Genomic DNA, 23,574 nt, shown 5'->3' with positions numbered 1-23,574 from the left:
GTCAAATTTTTCAATAAGAAATGAATCCATATATTTTAATGATTACATATATGTACAAATAATTGCAGGCCATATTTTACATATTCTTCGATGTTTGAAAATTGTTTTATACGCATAATTATATACATATATATAATTTCACTTAAGTGTGGTATACAACCTCAAATACAACATACAGGATCTTAAAACAGCTCATCTGGACAGACAGAAGCTATCCTTCGGGCGTAAAAACCCAGACAATCATGCTTAACATGTTATTTTTACCAAATTGTTCATTTATTTATATTAGCTAGGTTAAGCAAACAAACAATATGTCCTTTTGCAACTTTATTGTCAATGTTAAGCATTTATCTTTTAATAACGGTATCATTAAAACTCAATACTTCGTTTCTCTCTATTTTACTTTATATATTTTTGAAGGCTTAGTGTAGTTCATTGTATTTAAATTCGGCGAACCATCATCGATGAGGATTTAAATGCGATCCAATCTGTGAAGCCCCTATGAACAATTCCCAATTGCCATCCGCTTCCAAGAATTGTGGCAGTACCCGGAGTTGCATACTGACCATTGAGATTAACCCAGTAACACCATCTATGCCACCATCCTGATTGGGTTACTACAGCGCAATTGTCTCCGAAATTTTGGTCGTTGTCGGAATCAACGGTTGTGAATGGCATACCATTGTTGTAACCTAAATTGGCCCATGTAGCTGCAATAGAGTTTTGTGAAAATAGGTTTATGATTATCTAAACAAATTGTCTCAATGTTAATTATTTATACTCGTAACAACATTAGTAACATATATAAACTACATTGATAATTTCTTTTAGTATATAAATATATCTAATTGATGGAACCAAAAACGTTTAATCTCATGAAAGTTTGTACAGATTTTATTTTTTATAAACCAAAGCCATACAAACAAGTGGAGTTCCGCTTGCGGCACCAATGTTCAGGACATACAATGAAGTTGTCAGAGAGAAATCCATGTACTCGCGGTAGAAAAAGTTATCGTCTACATCTATCAGATGAATCCTTAGCTTTGTCTGACCTTGAGCCGCTATCTCTTGTACATGTTTTAAACCTGAAATGAGAATCATTTTAATATCGCTGTACAGTCCGCTTTCATACATTTGAAAAAAAAACCCACAACAAATCAACAACGATTTCACAATAATGAACAAACCATTTCAATTGTACTATAAATTTGCATTATTGCCGATCGTTGGTAATTGATTTATTTTCTATAAAATAATAACACAATTATCTGGGTGTACCAAAATTTATTTCATTAAAAAAATTAACATATTTTTGTGATTTAAACTTCTGGAAAAGTATTGGACAGGTTTTGTTTTAGTGCATTTTGCAAGTTTGTTTAGGCTTAAAGAACATATAAAACTCTTATCATTAAATAGAGTTGCAGAGAAGTATATAAATAACTTGTAATTATATAGAAACTTCTTTAAAGAACTGATAAGATATATAGCCGTACACGTGTGTTGAATTGAAACAAGTTAACTTAATATTTTGTTCTTTTACAATAACTTACCGAGCCAAAACTCATAACTTAGATCACCAAAACCATTTTCATACTCGGAAAGAACTCTATTGAAATCAAGACTGCCATCCAAACGATTTTGAAAAACCTAGACAAAAGGTTTGAGATAAAAGCAGTTAATGATACCATAAAAGTAATGTATTTCTTTATTACATTATTACACTATATTAAATTAACCTTCGAAGATTGAAACTTATGGAGATACATATTATATAGATCTATTATAATGTTCAACTTATGTATAAACACACTTGAATAATACGTTAAACTCATCCGTGAATTTTGATAAAAGAAATTTACTTACTGTCCATCCACCACCATCAGTTTGCATGTCACAGTACACGTCTATGATAGTGTTCGTTGACCAGAGAGTTATTGGATATATTCCACTTGTAGTAATTCCTGCATTAAGCAGGTCAAGACAATCGGTTGCATCAACTGTAAAAACTATTGAAGAAATGGGAAATTATCAGAGTTGCATAATACAAAGTAAGTAAAAATAGGTTTAAATCCTTCGGTATATTGTTTTCGAAATTATACATGCTGCAAAAGAACAAACACCCAAAAATCTCTTAAATAAATTACGATACGTTTAGTTAGGAATGTGTTATATCAATGTGTTTTTGTTCGCAAAACAATTGTGTTAGACACGATTACTCAACTTACCGTCGCAGTTATATCCTTCCCAAAAAGCAGGACAAGAACACGTGTAATTGGCCACCAGGTTGTTGCACGTGCCACCATTCTGACACGGATTCGATTCGCACTCGTCTATATCTACATTTGAAATTTACTTAATTAGTATTCAAGGTAATTATATGGATATAAATATGAGTATATTACAAAAGTAACTCAAACTATGAAGAATATATCCTTTTTATGATTTAACAACTTTTCAGTTAAGATCTGCATCGGGTATTCCATTACAAGCTAATATATTTTAAGAAAAGTTTTGAATATCACACCTGTGCATCGTCCTATATCCAACCCGTTGCATGTGATGTTGAAGCAGAAAAATCCCTCAGGGCACTGAATCATGAAAGATACATATTGTTACAAGTTGTTGCACGACTGTATCCCAAATGCTAACAAGCATTAAAATAATTCTATGATTAAAAACTTATTCATAATTGGAGCAATCAAATAATATATTTTTCATTTAAGAAAAGAAATGGAATAGTTTATCACAGATAAGGACGTTTCAAATAATATGATTTTATTGTTGAAAAGAGAAAAGACTTACAGGTGGACGCTCTGATGAGCATAGTATTGCAAATGATGTTTCAGCACTGATCAAGACAGCGAACAACTGAAATTCATTGAATAATTTGAATAAAGGTATTTTTGAAAGAATTCAGATGCCTTTAATTATTTCTTTAATTTTTTTTTTTGTAAAAATTATTTAAATTTTATAAAGAACATATATCATCATAACAAAATCCTCCAAAAAAGAACCGAATTATTTATATTCCTTTTTACTGTGTTAATGCCACAACCGACATACATATACATTTGTTTTATTCACTCTTTACATAAATTTGTCATGACAAAATAGAGAAAATATGTGAAACTTTAAGCAACATGCCTCCAGATTCGTTTATTTTCATGAAAATTTGAAAATGTTTTAAAAAGTGAACCATTGTAAAATGAGCAAAGAAAGTAATTTAATACATGTGCATGTGTAATTGCAAGCAGCGTTTACAATCCACGTAAATTACAAAAAATATGGTCAACATATGCAAAAGTAGCCCCTACTGCGTTTTTCAAACAGTAGAAATATGGTGATTAATACTGAACAATCATTTATGCATCGCACATAACATGTAAACATTATTTGAATCTTTAAACTTTTAATTTTTAACAATCTAAGTACATTATCCTAGATTTTTTTGAATTATGTTCGCTCATCTGTAGGCATGATTCTTTAAAATAAATTTAATGTTATAAAATGAAACACTCACTGAATAATTTTTGAAATACCTTTAATTAAATTAGTGGTTTTACATATGATAATGTAAATATTATAACTAGAATTAATGATTGAACAAGAAATAATTTAGTATTCTTTATATCATCAAGGAAATCGAAAGCAACATAAATACGAATTGTAATAAATTTGTTCTGAATTTCTGAAACAATTTAGTATTCTTTATATCATCAAGGAAATCGAAATCAACATAAATACGAATTGTAATAAATTTGTTCTGAATTTCTTTGAAGTTATCCGTTTGTTTGAACACCTTTGATTTCCCTGAAGATAATTTCACATAATTGAAATCAAAGATGTATACTTTGTCAAATAATGAAAAATACTAAGATCGCCTTGAAAATAAAATAAAATAACTTACTGCGATATATACTCTAGATGAAAACATCGTCAAAGTCCAAATCTGAAGTTATTGAAAGTTTCTGCTGATAGATTGAAGGTATAGTTGTTGCGGATTCTGTTTGCACAATATATACTGGTTTGAATATAAAAACACCATCATCTGCCTCAAAATTATAATTGTAATTTAACATGCCCATTTGAATAAATTGATAATAACCAGTTGTTGCCATTCGCCGAAAACGTCGTACTGCCATGAATAAATTTGAGTAACATAAGTTGTTTACAAGTTTTCCCAAGCTGTTGAGAAGATTTTAATGAAATCCTAAAATGGTTACAGTGTGAAAACTGAAATGGTAAAACAATGAAACATTGAAAACATTTTAAGCTTTCAACAGCTTGGAAAAGCTTGTAAACAACTTATGTTGTAAACAAATAGTTTGTCTTATCACATAAACCGCGACGCAGGAGTGTAATAAAAACATTTAATAAAAACGATATTAGTCTGTCCTACCAAATGAATATTTCAGTTTTCATAAAATATTATGGTAAATTAATTTAAATTAATATCATGTTAACCCTGACGTCAATATTTCTAGGCATGGTTTTCTTTCCTTTTTTAAAGTCAGTTATATGGTCAAAATTGTAAAAATTATATTTTTCCCGTTAACATACGTTGTAACCTGATGTGAAGTCCAATTTAAAATGGCGGCGCCCATACTGACGTCATTTATGGTTCGTCTCACAATTTGTGTGAAATGTGCTCGGTAATTATAAAAATTTGATTAGTCTTATTTTATGTTTTACAGTGGATTACTGATTTATCCGTGAAAATTATATTTGATAATTTCATAGTGAAAATTATCAAAATATAATTTCACACTTTTCAATGACGAAAGTACTTTTTAAGATTTTCCCCATTGGTACTTCAATTTAATTTTTGCTGTCAATTCTGACAATGTCAGGGCTGTTTAGAGAAAAGGAAAGCTGAAATTGATAAAAAATTTAAATGTCACAAGTAATAAAAAGACGAAAACTTATTTCTATTCATTTAAATTACCAATCACCAAATATCGTCTCTAATTTTTTTTGTTTCATTTTTACAGTCTGAAAAATACATTCCACATTCCTTCCGCATGCAACTGCTCTTGAGGACATTTTGGCATATTTAAGTATCCTGCGAGCAGTAACTGCAGTTTGCTTTATGAAAATTTGAAAAGCAATGACAGCCATCAGCCCGAAGAATAAGTAAACAACCCAGCGTTCATAAGGTAGCCTTTCAACAATTCCATATTTTCCAATTTCCTAGCCGCTTTTTGAATGTTTACACATCTCTCAACACTTATTTATTATCTGTTATAATTCTCAAATAAGTTTTCTTTCTTCTAAAAAGATGTATGACCAACAAATCCAATTTGAATTGAACACAAATATTTTCCTCCCGTGAAATACACAACTTTTAAAAATGGCAGCCGCTTACATTTCACAAAGCCAGGTCTAATATAAATTCGCAGTAAGTAACATAAATAAGGATGGATGGTTGGACTTTTTCTTTTTCTAGAATTGTTTGTTTTTATTTTTAAAACAAGCGATCATTCATTTTTTAATAAAATGAATAATATCACCGCCATTCAACGTTCATTTTTCAGCCCAAGAGTTTTTGTATTTAATGAGAAATTCGACTAAATGAGGCTACCAATGGGGAAAACAGATCAACGTTAGAGAATTAACTTTTTTAAGCATAAAGTAAAAAGAAACGTTGCTTGCTTTGTTGTGTAAGATGTAATTTTATTTCTCGTGAACTTTAAAAACAGTATTCTCACTCGTGGCTACGCCACTCATGAGAATACTTTTTTTAAAGCCCACTAAATGAAATAAAATTTCATCTTACAAACAAACAAATATCCTCTATTTATTTACTTACTGATCAATATTTAAATGATACGAAAAAGACAAATATTAAATATTATCATAAAAATGAAAAATGAGAAACAAAGTTGGTGTAAAAAAGGCAATTTTACTAGTAGACCATAGTTTAAAATAATCGCCAATTAAAATAATTTTTATTGAAATACCAGTAACCTCTTTATAAATTCTTACATACAACAGATTTATATAATTATAATGCTATTCTGTCGTATCTTACATTCATAGTAACGAGCAAAAGAGCAAAGAAGTGATTTAATTAGGTAGCTTTTCAATTAAGAGCGTATCTTTCAAGAAAACCTCAACTGAACGGGGACTAAAAATATTCTTTATGACCTTCCAAGTAAACTTAACTAAATAACTAAATCATAATTATATCATACAGTTATGAATCGTAAATTATTTTTTATTTGCTAATGTTTAATTCACATAATTCTGTAGTCTATAGTCCATTAATATATATCAAGTGTAATAAGAAAATAATTAAAATGACCAGATCCGATGGGATACAAAATGTTACCCTTCTTATTTCGAAGCGCGATGTTCGTGCGCTAGAAATTGCACACAAATTCTACATTATCATGCAAATCTGGAAAGAAATGTATAGAAAGGGGCACTGATTCATTATATTTTCAGCATTGGTTTGATTGTATCTACAGTTTCTACTTAAATTAGCTCCCTCGATAATGAGTTAATGAGAAAACAGATTCGTGCGCGGGGAAAATGTAAATTATAATAATTTCTTTTGTGTAAATAAAAACATTCAATAGCAAAGCACAGATGTGAAGTGATTGTTATTTACCAAATGATTTAAATATGTATAAAATGTTTCCATACCCTTTGATTGACCATTTTTTTCTGCTTAGTGTGACTCAATTGCTAAGATCTGTTTAATTGACAGGCTGTTTTTAAAGTTTGAAGGGGTAATCTTTTAAACATTCATAATGGGTATTAAACTAACCATTACTTACCATTCATTATTTACAATTGTAGCCAATTAATAATTAAACCTTTAAACTGTATACGGTCTAAACAAATAAATTGTTTACTGTCTGAACCTATGTAACAGAAAAAAATGTCACTAAAAAGTATTTTATTATTACTATGAATATTTATTAAAGAAATTGTATTTGAAATATATTTAAATAGTGTTATTGTGTTATATGTAAGTCATTTTGTATGACAGACACACAAATCTAGTGGTCTGCATTATAAATGTAAGAGGAGACAAATGAGATAAAGTATTTCTTGCAAAGTATTGAACTTCTATAATTGTTAATGCATTTTTTAAGGGTGGTCATGCGTCACCGTCAAGCACATGAAGATTAGCATCACAGTCTGTGGGAATCTCCAGTTTCCAGATGTAGTACAGTACAGTGTGATCATAACTGTATAGGCTAAATAACTGTTCAACCATAAATACTTGGGACTAGTTGGGCTATTCTAGAGGGCAAGTCCAAGTTAGCACTTCAGTTGAATTCCCTGTCTATAGGGTTGTGTTGAAGGAAAATGTTAAATCTAGCTGTTTTGGCTTCAAACAAAACCATCACACTTACCCAGCAGTGATAAATTAAATCAATGGTGAAAATTGGTGATATTCTGACTCATTTCCCCAAAAGCTTCCATGAATTGAAGCTCCTGAGACTTGTGTAACATATGACTGCACATTCCAATTTATTAAAATTTTGCGTAATGTTTAGCAATGACATACATTCAGAGCTAGCATACTTCATACTGTATGTCAATGAAACCTGATTTCTGATATAACTCAAAAGGTACAAAAGCAAGGTTCATCACACTTGTATCTGATATAGAACCATATGGAGATTTAGCATGTTATTATAATTTATGCTCCCAAAAATTTGTCTGTATGGACTCAAGTAATATTATAGATAAATATCCGTGTTCATTCCGTACAGATATATACTTGTGGGGAAAAAGGTTGCTCATGGGAGGAAAATATGTTTCTTATGGTGTTTTTGATATTTAAGATGATTAAAGAAAAAACTCACATTGTGAACTTGGGAAGACTAACACTCTTGTCCGGAATATGAATATAACTAGATACCTATTGAAGGGGGTTTATGTTAACTTCACAAAGTGATAGAGACTTTTGAGAGGAAGTGCAGTGGTCAAGAAACATAACTCTACCTTGCTTATTGTTTTATGTATCTCCCTTAAGTTAGAAATGCTTATTTGGAGTTTAACTTCCAAACTATCACTGAAACTACACCCAGTTGCACAAACTCGAATTTGTCAAAGTGTCAAAGAACCATAACTACATTCCTTAGTTTTTAAATTATCACCCTTTATAATACATGTACTTAATAACGCTTGTCCAGAGAAATACTTGAAAAGAGTTGATGGAATTTGATTAAAATTTTACACAGCGAAAACATCCAAGCTAAAGGAATTGTAGTTTAAAAGAACCATAATTTTTCATAGCTTAATTTTCAATTATCATCTCTTATAATATATTAAAATTTGAAATATTTATTGTCTGGAGTATATCTTTTAAATGATATCTCACTTAAACAAAACACAGTTGTAGAGACTAGTGAGCTGAACGCTGTGTCAAATAACCTAAATTCTACATAACTTGGTTTTTGAATTATCTCCGTTTATATTATTTCATGATACATGCACTTATTCAGAGAGAGGATAAAATTTTTGAAGGAATTTGATTGAAACTTCACACAGTGAAAGAGATAAGCATGAGAAGTGCAGTGTACAAAAGCCATCATCAGTTTTTATGACATGGCCACATTAATAAGAAGTGATGCAAAATATTGACAATTTGAGTGTTTACTTGATACTGATACAGAAATATATTCATATCATAATTGATTATTTTTTCATTGTTTTGTCTCCCTTTATTATGTCATGTGTTAAAAATGTCGAGCTTGCAGTTTCCTCTGGCAGCTCTTATTTCACTTGTTGCTCTTGTCAAAAAGGCCCTATAACAGTTTGTGATGGACCTACATCTTTATTATATTTGAACATGTATGTCATAAAGTAATTGTATCAACTACTGTTCATTTACTGAATTATGTACTTTATATTTATCAACCGGCAACACCCTTCACTCATTGAATTATCTGCCCCCGAAATAGTAAAAAATGGTAATTTTGACCCTTCAAGTGCGTTCCAACTGCAGTGCCTTCAGCACTTTGATTAAAAAGCCTAATCATTACTAAAAAAATAGCTATGCCCGTTAAATTTCAGAAACATTTTCTTGTTGTTGTTTTGTTTAATTTTTTTTCGTATGTCGTCAAATGAATTCCAAAATTTTCGTATAAGATTGATTCTTAAAAAAGGAAGGAACAAAAAAGTCAGATTTACGTTTGTCTTGCAAGAACCGTTTTTTTAGGTTTGTGTTGTTTCTTCTTTTTCATATTAGCGTTCTTGCTCATTCTGCTTGACTTGGCATTGCAAAATTAAATTTATTCAATAATGATTTAAAATTAGTAATTCACTCCCTCTCAATGTTACTAAAGTAATTTGAGAAATATGAAATAATTTTTATAATTATATAATATTTTTCATTAGAAATAACCTCAATGTGCTTTCAATAGAATATCCGTTTTGACAAGACTCTCGGCATCGAGTCCAGTGCAGAACGCAAGTGACAAAAAAATTGGAGTTGGTACAAACTTTATTTAGAAAACTCACAAGAGGATGGTGTCAAAATGCTCTTAATAAAAGAAATCGTATTTTGAAGTGAAAACACTGGTTTCATAGCTGTATAAACCTAAATAAAGCAATATTTTCCCAAACATTTTGTTTAAAAAAAAAATTAACAAGTAGAATTTTCTTATTTTAACAGTATCATTTGTCCAACTTCGGCGCTTTTTCTAGAAACAGTTCCTTATTCACTGCGGGATGGTGCCCGCATGCTATTGGTGGTCAGACACTCGCATTGATTTTCCCATAGACTTACATTATAAGAAATGGTCCCTAATCCTACCTTTAAATTGAGTTTTCATGCTAAAGAGGTGATTTTTCTAGCAGAATGAAATGTCTGACACATAAAATGTTCCTGTTATATAGGGGTAGCCATTTTTGCAAAATGACTTCAAAGAGGATTATACTCCATTTCATTGAAATTTTCTGCTGATCACAGGACTGACATACACTTTTATATAAATGCAAATATCCAAGTTAAGAATTATCAAATATCAAATATTTCATTTTCTTCAGAAAACAATGTAGAGCTACTTTCTAAATAATTAGTTTTTATACTTAAAAATACCCCATTTGCATCTAATCACCCCATGTCCAATTAGATCATACGGTTTTCCCTGCACTTTTCAGCCAATCGTTGGCCATGTTACAATACGAGACCCTGACCTGGTACGCGATTACTTTTTGAGGAATGGAGGGACACGTGACCTGTTTTCGGTACATGGAGGAGCACGTGATCTGTTAACCGTACATGATTGGTTAATTTACCTTTTCGAAAACATTGCTATACACCGTTTTCCGGTACGCTACGGATTAATTCCCTGCGTGAACTACGCCTAATTATGTACATAATATTATATGTGTAAAATACTATGAAATCTCTATTTTTCTATCTTATTTAACCGTTTGAGGGGGAAAAACTTTATGTGTTTGAAAATTATCAATGTTCCTTTAAAGCTACATTAAATAAATTTCATAAAAAAGACATAGCTACATTTCGGTAATTAAATGTGTTTCATATCGACTCCCGTCTAGACAACCAAAATGAATTTTATAAGCCTAAAATTCTGCAACCTCATTGTGGCGAAATCGGAAGTACAATATCTATTTGCACGAGATACTCCGCCTTTGGGTCATCACTACATCAATGGAAAATTAACAAACATTTTTAAGTAGCAGTCCGAGTTTAACGGTATATTTCCGCATTATATTACGGATGTTTTCATACAAATTCGAACTTTTTATGAGATGATCAGATCACATTGAACGAAAGGGCTGATGCACCGTGAAACTAAAACGGTAAAAGTTTGTTTTCACAAGAATATCTCATATTCGCTGTGATCCAAATGGAAACATACCACTGTGACGACGAGGTAACAGTTAAGTCCTCATTTGTATTTTAAAATTCATGTAAATGAAATAAAACCATGAAAAAAATGTGTTACAGGATCTTTATATGAATACCTTAGTTTGAATTATTAAAAATTCCCCCCACAGGAAACAATTTTTACTTGTTAAATAAATAACCAAACATTTGAATGCATTACCACGTAATTAGTCCCACGAAAAATAAAGATTTTTGTTAAACGAATTTACATAAATGCTCAATGTGCCTCAAAACACTGTCAAAAGTTCTTATTTAATCATAGAAATCAAATTACTCAGCACAAAAAGTATCGAAAGGTTGAATAATAAGTTCATAATGCTTATGCACAATGTAGAAGTAGGAGCAAAAGATGATGAGAAGTAGGAGTAGGAAGAATAGTAGTAGGAGTAGGAGGAGGAGGATGAGGACTAGAGGGAGAAGTAGTAGGAGGAGGAGTAGGAGGAGTAGGATGAGGAGTAGGAGAGGAGCAGGAGAAGGATGAGGAGTTGGGAATAGGAATAATAGTAGTTGTAGAAGGAGGAGGAGGATGAGGACTAGGAGAGGAGCATGAGAAGGATAGGATGAGGAGTAAGAATAGATGAAAGAATAGTAGTAGGAGTAAGTAATAGTAGTAGGAGGAGGATGAGGACTAGGAGGAGAAGTAGTAGGAGGCGGAGGAGGATCAGTAGTAGGAGTAGGAATAGGAGGGGGATGAGTAGTAGGAGGAGGTGTAAGTGGAGTTGGAGTAGGAGGGGGAGTAGGAATAGGAGTAGGAGTAGGCGGGTGAGGAGAAGTAAGAGTAGGATGAGTGGTAGTAGTGGGAAGAGGAGAAGGAGTATGCGGAGGAGCAGGATGTGGGGTAGGAATAAAAGGAAGAGTAAGAGGAGGAGGAGTAGAAGGAGGAGGAGGAGTAATAGATTGGTTCTGTATCGTTTTTTAAAATCCCCCCCCCCCCCTCAATATCACGTGCCTCCTATTGAATCACTATATCTGTACTAATTACCAAACCGCAAAAGATGGCAAAATTCAGTTATATTTAGTTCCGCCCATTGTTGAGCATGCATTCTTTTATTTGGGGACATACCCCGCTTTTCTTGGAATGACACTGAGTGTCACATTTAAGGTTCCACGAAAACCTCCGTAAGGACATATCTGCGAATTTATTGAATTCCAGATTTTACCATTTTATGGTAAATGTTGAATCCTGGAGGTGAAGATGGTAACTTGCACTTTCCAGTAGGTCCATGAACAAGCTCACTTAAACCGAGTTTGCAATATTTTCAAATTGGTCGTTTCGTGTGCTCTTTAGGTATTATTCCTATCTCTCTGTTTTAGTTAAATGGTCAAGGTTAGTCTCTATTTAGCTATAGTAGTGCACACACACACACACACAATACAGCTTTTGAAACAAATAAAGATAATAGCAAATAAAGGCTTAATTGGCCATTAAAAAGTAATTTTTATATCGAGAATTCTGTTCAAATTAGGCATCATCTTTTGCACACATTATAAAACCATAAAAAATAAAAGTAATTCCAACTATTAATATTTAGCGTAATAGAAGTTTATACAAAAAAAAAAACACGCAATACTGATATAAAATATTGCTTACTATGTCATTATATTCTTGTTGTTAATAGTCTGTTTATATAAATGTGATGTATTCTGGTAATAGGCTTGACGAATTAGTTTCCTTTGGCTAGTGGTAAAAGTTGTTGGCTTCAACTAACTTGCCCGTTATCGCTGTGGGCTCAAACCCCAATCAGTTACCTTCTACACAAGAAAAATGTAATATACAGCTTTTTGGAATGAGTTCGGTTATAATATTACCACCAAGAACCTGCTCGGGTCTGAAATGATCCACCTGCTGTATTACTCCAACAGTTAAGCTGTCAACCTTTTCCGTCAGTCTTCGAACACAATAGTATAAAATACACAGAACGGAAACGGAAATTTCGGTCTAACCTACGCTGAGAAAACAAAACATGTAAACAAATCGTAATTTAATACTGTGAGTTGTTGACAAGTTTTTCAATATATCAATAAATATTGACCTAAAATAAGTAAATTCATAGATATAATAGAAAACAATACATTATTTATATACTCATTATTATGGTAGTAGAAACCGAAAGTACAAAATGCCAACTGTTGACATTAAATCGGATTTGTTTAAAAAGTGTACATTAGAGGTTTAATTTAAGTTAAAAATGGTTGTCAAACATATTTTCAAATATAATTGTACTGAAACAGACTTTTTTTCTCATTTGGATGTCAAATACTAAGTATATACATTCGTTTTACATGATCGAAGATTACACTCTCTGTTTGTGTTTACATCTGCAACCACGTGGTAGAACTACTTTCAATCCGTATTGTTTCCGAGGTTATTATAGATAATAGCCGAGGACGTTCCGATTGTTAAGCTGTAAAGTCACTATATAACTTTTGCATGACCCATGTGGCTTAGCCGACAACAAAACAAAGCAAGAAACCGGCATATATATAGATGGATGAATCTTAACAGCATTGGAAAGAAGAAAAAAGTTCCTCAGAACAATTAAAACAGACTAAAAACTTAAAAATTCAAATTTAAGTAGTCCATTTTAATATGCAATCAGCAGCTAGATGAATAGCCAATGACATTGACTAAAACATGATACAACACAAAAACTGATAAAAACACATCGTTTATACTGGTTTATATAGTACATATTAGTATGTATTAATAAGTAACAAGTAAACAAGTTTAAACATCATTCTGAACATTAAGTATAACTTAGTTAATTACGATAAAGGCATTTTTAAAAAAGTAAACTAACGATGTATGATGTTTGTGGTTTATTTATTGTTATTATGTTTCAGTTCTATTCGTTTTTCTTTCTTCCAAGTTTAAACATGATAACAATCTAAAATGTTTCAGTTGAAAACAATGTTAAATTGTTATTTGTAAGGATATTCTTTGTAATCTATAATCTTTGTAACAAAGAGAGTTGTAAAATCGGCAACAGGAAGAACTTTGTAAGTTTGCGACGCAAAAAATATTTGTCTTCTTCAAATGCTCAAAATAAGTTTATTAAATAAATCTTAATAAACAAGAAACCAAACTAGCAAACACCATTCACATGAACTGTTTTGATTGGATTTCTTTATGAATATTTAATCAATTCATTCATCTCTTATTAATTGGTAACTTAAGTAAATCAATAATCAATCAATCAATCTCATGTAGAATCCTTTACAAGCTTATCTATTACGCATCGATTTAAAGGCTTAACGCTTTTCTTCAATAATGATGTGTCCTCCTGTGTACACATTGTATCTAACCAAGGGTCCCTGTAGCCTGCTAGCAACAACTGATTCTACTTCACATGTGAGCAGAACAGACCAAGATCAGCCGGCACGGATATCTTGGCCTGCACTGTTCCCTTTTAAGTCGGTACATAATTTCAATTATTTCCTTAAGTGAAAAATGCTTTTGTCAATATTGAAAGATGGACATTTCCAATAATATTAAGATATTTACGGTGGTTGGGGTTGAGGAAACAAACACAAACAAAGTTTTAAACCATTTAGATGTATAACACCAAATTTGACCTTCAAATTTTCTATGACATGACGAATCGATACAAAAGCCCTCTCAATTGCTCATGAATATAGATTGAAGTCTTTATGGTAACTGAATTATTCTCGAGAATAGTACAATATCTATCAGAACAGAACATGACTCTATTTTCACTCACCGCGATCCATGCTGTTCGCTATTAGTTTCTTTACTTGTTATAGGGTCTGTAAGCGAACAACATGGATCCTGATCAGACTGCGCGGATGCGCAGGCTGGTCTGGATCCATGCTGGTCGCAAACGCACTATGTTGGTTTTGTCATGACATGGCTCAAATGTCGAATGCTGCTAAATCCGGTGCTTGGGGCGTGGATGGTAGCTAGCAATTGCCACGTGCACTACCTTTAATGAACAGACTCTGCTGCATTTAAATTTTCGGTTTTAAGCGTTCTTCAGGGATTTCGTTTTTTTTCTCTGATTAAATGCATTAAATATTATCGAGAATAGTAAAATATTTTCTCATATACATGCATATAAGCATACCAAATATATCACTACCTCGTAAGTATTAATGACCACCAGTGGTTAATGCATTTGTCTCGAATATGATACAAAAATAAATTACAAAAAGTCAAAAAATGAAGTAAATATACACTGGTTCTGGTTGTACTGAACAACACACACCAACCTGTTAGGGGCCAGTTACACAGACGGTCGGTCCCCAATCGGTCATTTAATTTCAAATTTACTAACTGTTATGATCGGTTGTCATGTGTCATAGGGTTATTGTATAACTATGTTATAACATGTATGTTTTTGTATACTTTAATGTTTATTCTGTTTCAGATACATAACGAAATATACAAATAGTCATAATAACATAATATTGCAATCAAATAGTAAATCTGAACACCAATTATAGAGATAGTAGCTTGTGTAGGGGTAGTGGTAGTCGTAGACCTGTATTAGATATTGGTAGTCGTACACCTGTATTAGCTATTTACCAATATTTATCCCTCTTACACCTGTAATCTATCTAACGTATTGATTTTCCCCGCACGAGCATATTAACCAATCACATTCGATCAAGTGATATCCGCCATACTTTGAAAATGTAAACAAGCCATTTTTGTGCTGAAACATTAAATATCCATTTTGTAGTTATATATAAATATATCTACAGGTAATCATGTGTATTTGAAACTATAATATGTAATGTTTGTCGTGCATTGCTTTGATATTATGAATAGTTTTGGCAAAATTCCCAAATTTTAAAATTTTTGGTTTTTTATATTTTTTTTGGGTTTATGTAAATTATTACAGGGGGGCGTTTTTTCCCAGGGTTTCCCAAATGACAAAAATTAAAAACCCATTGAAAATAATGTGACCCATGTTGTCATTAAAATCCCCGAATGAGGGGGCCCCGGGCGACAGTGGGGGCCCAACGTGTTTTTGGGATTTAGAGATAAAAGCACGGATAAAATACAAGGGAAATTTTGAAAGTGATTTGAGTGTAGGATCATCCTAAAAGCCATTGGCAGTGTGTTCAGACATCTGATGGGGGTTTTTGGGGTGAGGGGCCTCTGCGTTTTTAAATTTATTTCAATAAGGTTATTATCTTCTATACATTTCAGGTTTGCGCAATCATTATTCGCTAGTGTTTTCATATAAATAGCAGACTCTGCACTACTCCAGGACCAGTCCAAAGTAACATTTCATTCTGTGGATCAAGCTTCCAGGGAGAATCAACTGTGTATAACTATTGCAGAACTGAAATAAAAAAATAAACAAGTGTTATAATATATTTATAATACATATTTTATCATTGATATAATTATATGCATTTTGTATGTAAATTTTATGTTATATATGTTATTTGGTAAGTGTATTTTTGTGTAAGTGTGATTTTTTTTTTCAGGAAAGTAAATTTTTGTGTACAAGTCCCAAATAGGATTGATACTTTGCACTTAGCCCCTGCAACAACACTAACATTGGCCATATAATATACATTTAGATTTGGTCAATTAGCATAAATAAATAGCTTAGGAAAGTAGAGTATATGGTGTTCAGCTGGTAGAGCATTAACTAAGATTTAAAGTCAGCAAAATTAAGTAAAGGTACAGCTAAATATAGAGATCAATTTTCTTCAACTTATAGAAATAAGTTGATAGAAAAATTACAATCACATTTGACAAATTTGGAGACATCTTATCTTTCAAAATTGTCATTTAAAATCAGTACTGTGTGAAATATGGTATAAAATAGAAAATCAATCGCAGCTGCATCGCGAATCGTGAATGTTCGCTGACAAAATTATTTTGCAGGTAATTTGTAAAAATACAGGTTTACAATACATCTGCAAAATAAAGTCATATCGATCGATATTTATTTATATCTAGCTACGCCACTGCAAATGTAATCGAACGTAATCCTTTTGCTGACCGCGGACAGTGGTAATTGTAATCACTATTGGAAAAATAGCGTTATAGTAATAGAGAGTCAGTGGTTTAGCGGATAGCGCGTTAGACCACGGATCTGATAGTCGCAAGTTCGAATCCAGCTCAGACCGGCAAATTTTTTTTTTTTCATTTTTTTCAAAAGAACTGATTTACACTATATCACATATCAATAAAACACACATACCTACAATAAATAAAAAAGCAAAACACTATTACAAACGGTATACAAACACACTGAAATCGGAAATATGATTTGAAATATATAAAATTGCATTACAAAGACAAGACAAATTTTGTAAAGAGAAGAAAAAGTAGATTGGTGTAAAGTGTGAAGTAAAGAGACAATAAATTAGTGAAAAACATATATTGTGAAGGGAATTGGTGAAGAGATTCACATGTATTGTGAAGTAAAGAGAAATAAAGTTGTTGAATAGATATAGTTTGAAGTGAAAAGAAGAGAAATTGAATTGGTGAATCAGCATTTTGAAAATTAAAGAGAAAGTGAATTGCCAAGTGAAATATTGTCAAGTGAAGTGAAATGAATTGATGTCGAAGTGAATTGGTGAAGATTTATATTGTGAAGTAAAAAGAGGAGAAAGTTAACTGGGGAAACAGTATTTTATGAAGTGAAGAGAAAGTGAATTGATAAAGCAAAGTGAACTATTGTGAGGTGAAGTTAAGTGAAACAGCATTTTATGAAGTGAAGAAAAAATGAATTAGTGAAGCAGCGTTGTGTGAAGAAAAGTGGAAGTGAAGACGAAGTGAAGTAGTCTGAAGGGAAGTTAAGTGAAAAGCGAATTAGTGAAGAAATATATTGGGAAGTGACAAGTGAAGTGAATAGATTAGTGAAGTGAGTCATTGTGAAGGGAAGTGAAAGTGAAGTAGAATATTAGATTGACGAAGTGAAGTATTGTGAAGGGAAGTGGAAGTGAAGTAGAATATTAGATTGACGAAGTGAAGTATTGTAAAAAAGTGAAGACGAAGTGAAGTATTCTTAAGAGAAGTGAAAGTGAAGTAACATATTGAGAAGTGAACAGAATAGATTGGCCAAGTGATATATTGTGTAGATACAACTTAGTGAAATAAGTTACAAGAGTTTCGGCAGTGTTTTAAAAGAACAATGGAAGGAGCTATGTCTGAAAGAGAAAGCAGAAAGTTAAGAAGAGATGCTATAAGAGACCAACTACAAACAAGAAATGAACAAGAGCTTAGAATGCCTTCAAATAACTATAGAGCAAATACGAACCAGCACGAAGCAGAAGATAGTGACAGAGATAGACAAGGCAGTTATACTAGAATATTACAGTCAAATGGCACAATTAATCAAGCATACAGAAGAGCCGATGACAGTTCAGAAAAACAAAATAGCAATATGGTATCGAGAACGCCAGATTATGAGAACAGAGAAATACTACAGGATAGGGCAAACGTTTAGTACGAGAAGAGAAAATACATCTTTAAATGGAAATTTAGTAGGAAGAAAAAAAGCGTTTCATTTGACATGATAGACAAGGTGTCAATGCTGACCAACCAGAAAGTTCAGATGAATTCCAGACGCGTGATATTGATTATAGCAGCATAGACTTATCACAAGAAATGATGGTTCTAGATGAAAAGTTGGAGGTCTTAAGACAACAAAACGCTGATTTGCTAAGCCAAAAACAATAGCGGAAACATAGAAGCAACAAGTGATTATTCAAAGAAAGGTTCGTCAAGAAATACTGGTACACATAGTCCTTCGGTTTGAAGAGTACAAAGACAGTGATAAACATAGAATCGCAAAGTAGTACTAGAAACGAAAACACAAACGTTAAGATAGTTCCAGAAAAGACAGGGATATCGAACAGATTTATTTACATGGATGAGATATCAGATATAGACAAAGGTAATGATAAAGGTGATTATAGTCCAACATATAAACAGAATGCAAGCCACTATACTACCACTGCTGAAAACAGATGTTATCCACTTGACAGAGGGAATTTGAAAGACTCTGACAAAATAAATAGACAACAACAATGTTATTATCAAGACGATTTTAGACAAATTGGTGGTGCCGATAAAAGTGAGTACAGATATAACAAACCTAAAGATAATTTCGTCAGTGAACCATATTTTTAAGCTGATACTCATATAAATGATGGGAGATTCTCCACATATTATAGACGGAGGAATTACGAAGATGTTATCCCAGATTCAACAGATATGCATAAACACGTACATGGTTATACAGGAAATTACGGTGATATCAAACTTGAGGATTATAGAGGGATTAGAAATGACACCGTTAAACCAAAGATTGAACGTCGATGTACTGACGCAACATATAATATTGTTCCAGAAGAATATAGAGAGTATCACCCTAGAGGCCAACAATGGATGGAAGAAGAAAGAGTGAATTTTGAGACAGAAAGAGAACAAAAACTGTTACAAAAATTATACGAACAAAACAGACAGATAGAATACGAGAGAGAAATAAAGGAACAGGAAGAAAGACAATTAGTGAGAAAGAATTCGTAGACTGCAAATAGCGAAGGACGAATTAAGCCAGAAGAGAACGGAACGAGAAAGGCTTGAAAAAGAAATTCAGAAAAAGATTGGAACTCGAAAGTCTGAGAACACAAAGGATTGTGATATTAAAAACGTCAAGAAGAAAGATTATCAGACCAAGTTGGAGAAGAGATAAGGAGAAAAGAATCCATTCATGATGACACAGAGAAAGGAAAGCACACAATTCACAAAGGTAGAACAAAACAGTATCAAAGTGGATTTGGAAAAAACCAAAAAATTCCTCAGTTTGATGGAAATGATTTCAAAGTTTGGAAGATAGAGGTGGAATGTATCATTAAGAGTGGAATCTACCCAGAGTATTTGATAGCGCAAGACAATAAGAAATTCTTTGAAGGGTCATACTAGAAAGGTTCTTTTGACAATAGATCCAATGGCTAGTTCTGCAGTTATACTCAAGAAGTTAGAAGACATATACGGCACTACGGCAAAACTGAAGACTCAATAATGCAGGACTTCTTCAATGCTAAGCAAGATGAAAAAGAGACCACATCTGACTGGGCACTAAGGCTAGAAACAATTATGCAGCTAGCAGTAGAGACCGGTGAAATACCTGAAAGAAAGAAGAATGCCTTGTTAAAAACAAAGGTTCTGGAAAGGTTTGAAGAGTGAAAGCTCCGTAACAATACTCGAGTTACATACGAATCTGATACGACATTTGAAGTGCTACGTAAGAAGGCTAGAGTAGAAGAAGATGAAATTAAAAAGAACGTCTTCAGACATAAGAAGTGTGAAGCCAGTAAACACACAGACTACAGAAGTGAATGTTAGCAAAGAAACACAAGCATGTCAACGAGGCGAAATACAAATGCAAACAACAAAGCATTTGAAAACAAACACGTTTTATATGGACAAACAAATGAATATGATGCAATCACTCATGGATAAGATGAATAGATTAGAACAAGAGATATCTAACATTAAGAAAGGTGGAATAGAAAACTCCAATAAAGGTTACACTAGAGATGCACGTTACTTTGAAAATCCAAATAGAGGAAACTACTTTTAGAAGCAGAAGACGTATTCTGGTGACTTCCTATGGGCCACCAGGACGACCTCTATTATATGGAGTATTACGATAAGGGGGGACAAGACCACCGACAGAAAATACCACCCTAAATCACAAAAAGAAAGCAACGAAGACAGAAAGGATGATTAGAAAGAAACCAGAAGGAAAACAAGCAGAAAAGGATCAAAAAGAAAAGCCAGTTTAAGGACGATTTAAACTCTTAAGTGCTTCCATCGCAGGGCATGATGAAGGCAACAAACATTGGAAATTGCCCTAATTCAACATTATGAACAGACTTTGTAGGTTCGTCAAATGAAACGACTGTAGTTTTGGATAGGCGTAGAAAACAAAAGCACTTATAGATGCGGTTCCATGGTCTGTTCAATTTTTCTGAAACATTCTATAACATCAATTTACCCAACAAACCTTTTCTACATAGTTTAGAAGACTTTCGGATTAGAGGTTAAAAACAGCAAATGGAACATTTTTGAATTTTCTAGGATATATATTGAAGCTACAATAGAAAGCAAAACAATTCTCTCATGGCTCAGTTACAAAACTCTATTTCTTGTTGTTACCAACAATTGAATACCATCATAATGTCCCTGTGTTGATAGGCACAAACGTTATACGGGGAAACTAAAAGAACACAATCCTGAAAAAGAGATACACCAGATGCATGGGAAAGTCTGGCATTTATGTCTATTGCTTCTGCCGTCAGTTGGTATCGTTACGTCAACAACACAAGCCTATAACACTCAATCCTATGGAAAGTAGGAACAATAAGTGGCTTAGTCGCAAAAAACTAGGAATGTTAGAGGCAGCTGTTACTGAACCAATTGAAGACAATTATCAACAAAAGTCATTAGTTACCCCTCGTGTTGTTCGACTTTACTAATTCAGGAAAGACCGCACGTGTTCCCGTGAAGATATGTAACATTTCTGCAAAAGTTCTGAAAATTCCAGCTAATCTGAAATCTGTCAGCTCAATGAAGTAAAGGGTGTTAAGACACGCAGACATCGGCAGCGATAAAACCTGAAAAAGAAAAGGAAAACCAAATATTGATATCAGTAGACAAACTTACCGGAACACACAGACTACATCACGTCACCATCTTCAGACTGTACCTGAAAAAGAAAAGGAAAACAAGTAAATGATGAAAAGAAAATATTAGACAAGCTTATGGTGTAGACATAGAAGAATCACAATTTTTATTTATTTTTTTTCTTTTCTTTTTTTTTTTTATTTATTTTATTTTTCATTTATATTTGTTTTTAGTTTTATTTTTAATATGTTTTTTTTATTTTTTATTTAATTCTTACAACTGAAAGTTTACAAATACTCTTCAGCAAATGGGAATCAGTGTTTCCGAAGGGCCGCATAATCTTGGACATAACTACAGCAGTCCGTCATAAATTGAGCTCTCAGATGATACCGCCAGTTCAAGGAAAACCTTATAGACGAGTCCCTCCTGCAATTTCAATGAAGTTCGAGAACATCTGCAAGAAATGTTTGAAGCAATAGGTTGGCAATCAAAGAGTCAAAACAGTTGCCTTGGTCTTCGAACGTAGTTATTCATTGTAAAAAGAAAGATTGGAAACATTCGCTTTTGTCATCGACTAAACCGCAAGCTTAAATAGTAGAACGAAAAAGACCGCCTACCCTAATGCCCGGCTAGAATTGACGATACCTTACATCTTTTGGCTGGTTCACAATACTTTTCAAAAACTTCGATTTAAAAAATTCTGGTTACTGGCAAATGTGGAAATGGAAGAGTCAGATAAGGAGAAGACCGGCTTTTCAAGTTTGGGGAATTGGATTCTACGAGTGCAATTAGGATGCCATTTCGGCCCTCTGTAAGAGGGGTGACGGCCCCGCCAAAGCGACATTCCAGCCTATCGCCTCATGGAGGCGATGCATGGGTGACCCTAAACTTGAGAGACTGTTTTAATGCCCTTCTGGATGATATAATCATTTTCTCCAAAGACATAGACACACACATAGATCGCCTAGATGCCCCTTTTTTTTCAGCCGTTTATCAACCCACAACCCTTGACAATCAAATCCCACAGAAATGCGGAAGTTCTTCAAAAATTAGTGTTACTTACCTTGGTCAATGGTCAGGGTTTCAAAACAAGGCATACAAAACAGATCCAGAAAAGACAACAAAAGTCGTCGAAAATTGGGCCCCGATACCAAAATCTGTAAAAGAAGTTAGAAAAATTTTTAAGGGATTTGGGTTGGATACCTTTAGAAGATTTCATTAAATGGATTTGCTGAAAAATTGCTCGACCACTAAACAATCTGCTGATAGGACATTCATTGAAACGTGATAAATCCATCCCAAAGAAAAAAACAAAAGACAACCATTTTTTATGGGGAAAAGTAACAACAGTCAGCATTTGAAGAACTGAAAGCCAAACTGATCAAATCCATCCTATCCTCGCATATGCCGATTACGACCTCCCGTTTTAAAACTACATACGGATGCTTCTTCCAAAGGTCCGGAAGCAAAAGTATTATACCAGCGTCCCAAGAGGGAATCGATCGTGTCATCGCCTATCGCAAGTTAGAAACTTTAAAACCGTCAGAGAAAAACTACCCTGCACACAAGCTAGAAATACCTCGCTCTGAAATGGTCCGTTACTGAAAAAATTTCACGACTATCTTTATGGCGCTGTATTTGAAGTTGTTACAGATAATAACCCTTTGAACGTATGTCACTACCTCTGCCAAATTAGACGCAACGGGACATAGATGGCTTGCAGCACTGTCAAGCTATAACTTCAAGACAACATACAGATCGGGAAAGAACAATGCCGACGGCAGATGGGCTTTCTAGAATCCCACAGAATCAGTCAAAATGAAAAGACCAATTAATGAAAATGTCATATCAGCAATGTCATTAGCAGAAACTTCCCTACCATCAGAAACACCCTTGCATTCTCGCGTCGTCCATCCAGACTGCAATAGACATTGTTGATCGAGTCACATCGCAAGAAGATTCCATCTGATATCTTAGAATCTGAATCACTTAGTTCGCAAAGATTGGATAAAAGCGCAACATAAAGACCCAATAATATTCTCAACTTATAGAGCATCATGGAAAAAAG

At 33.1% G+C, this 23,574-nt stretch overlaps 1 protein-coding gene across 1 annotated transcript; it reads right to left on the bottom strand.

Moving 5' to 3' along the window:
* Nucleotides 1-392: 392 nt before the first annotated feature.
* Nucleotides 393-4,253, bottom strand: LOC132728692 (fibrinogen-like protein A). The gene is made up of 8 exons (XM_060714372.1): nt 3,908-4,253; nt 2,803-2,868; nt 2,525-2,588; nt 2,226-2,336; nt 1,864-2,006; nt 1,551-1,647; nt 921-1,085; nt 393-710 (listed from the first exon to the last, which is right to left on the bottom strand). Exons 1-8 carry the CDS (start codon nt 3,932-3,934, stop codon nt 442-444), a joined length of 942 nt encoding a protein of 313 aa, XP_060570355.1. The 5' UTR covers nt 3,935-4,253; the 3' UTR covers nt 393-441.
* Between the last annotated feature and the right edge of the window lie 19,321 nt (nt 4,254-23,574).

The sequence above is a fragment of the Ruditapes philippinarum genome, unplaced genomic scaffold (genome assembly GCF_026571515.1).
Source record: "Ruditapes philippinarum isolate M1 unplaced genomic scaffold, ASM2657151v2 ctg5049_1_1_1_1, whole genome shotgun sequence".
NCBI classification, from domain to species: Eukaryota; Metazoa; Mollusca; class Bivalvia; order Venerida; family Veneridae; genus Ruditapes; species Ruditapes philippinarum.
The sequence above is the reverse complement of the archived record's forward strand: the minus strand, read 5'-3'. Positions and strand labels throughout refer to the sequence as shown.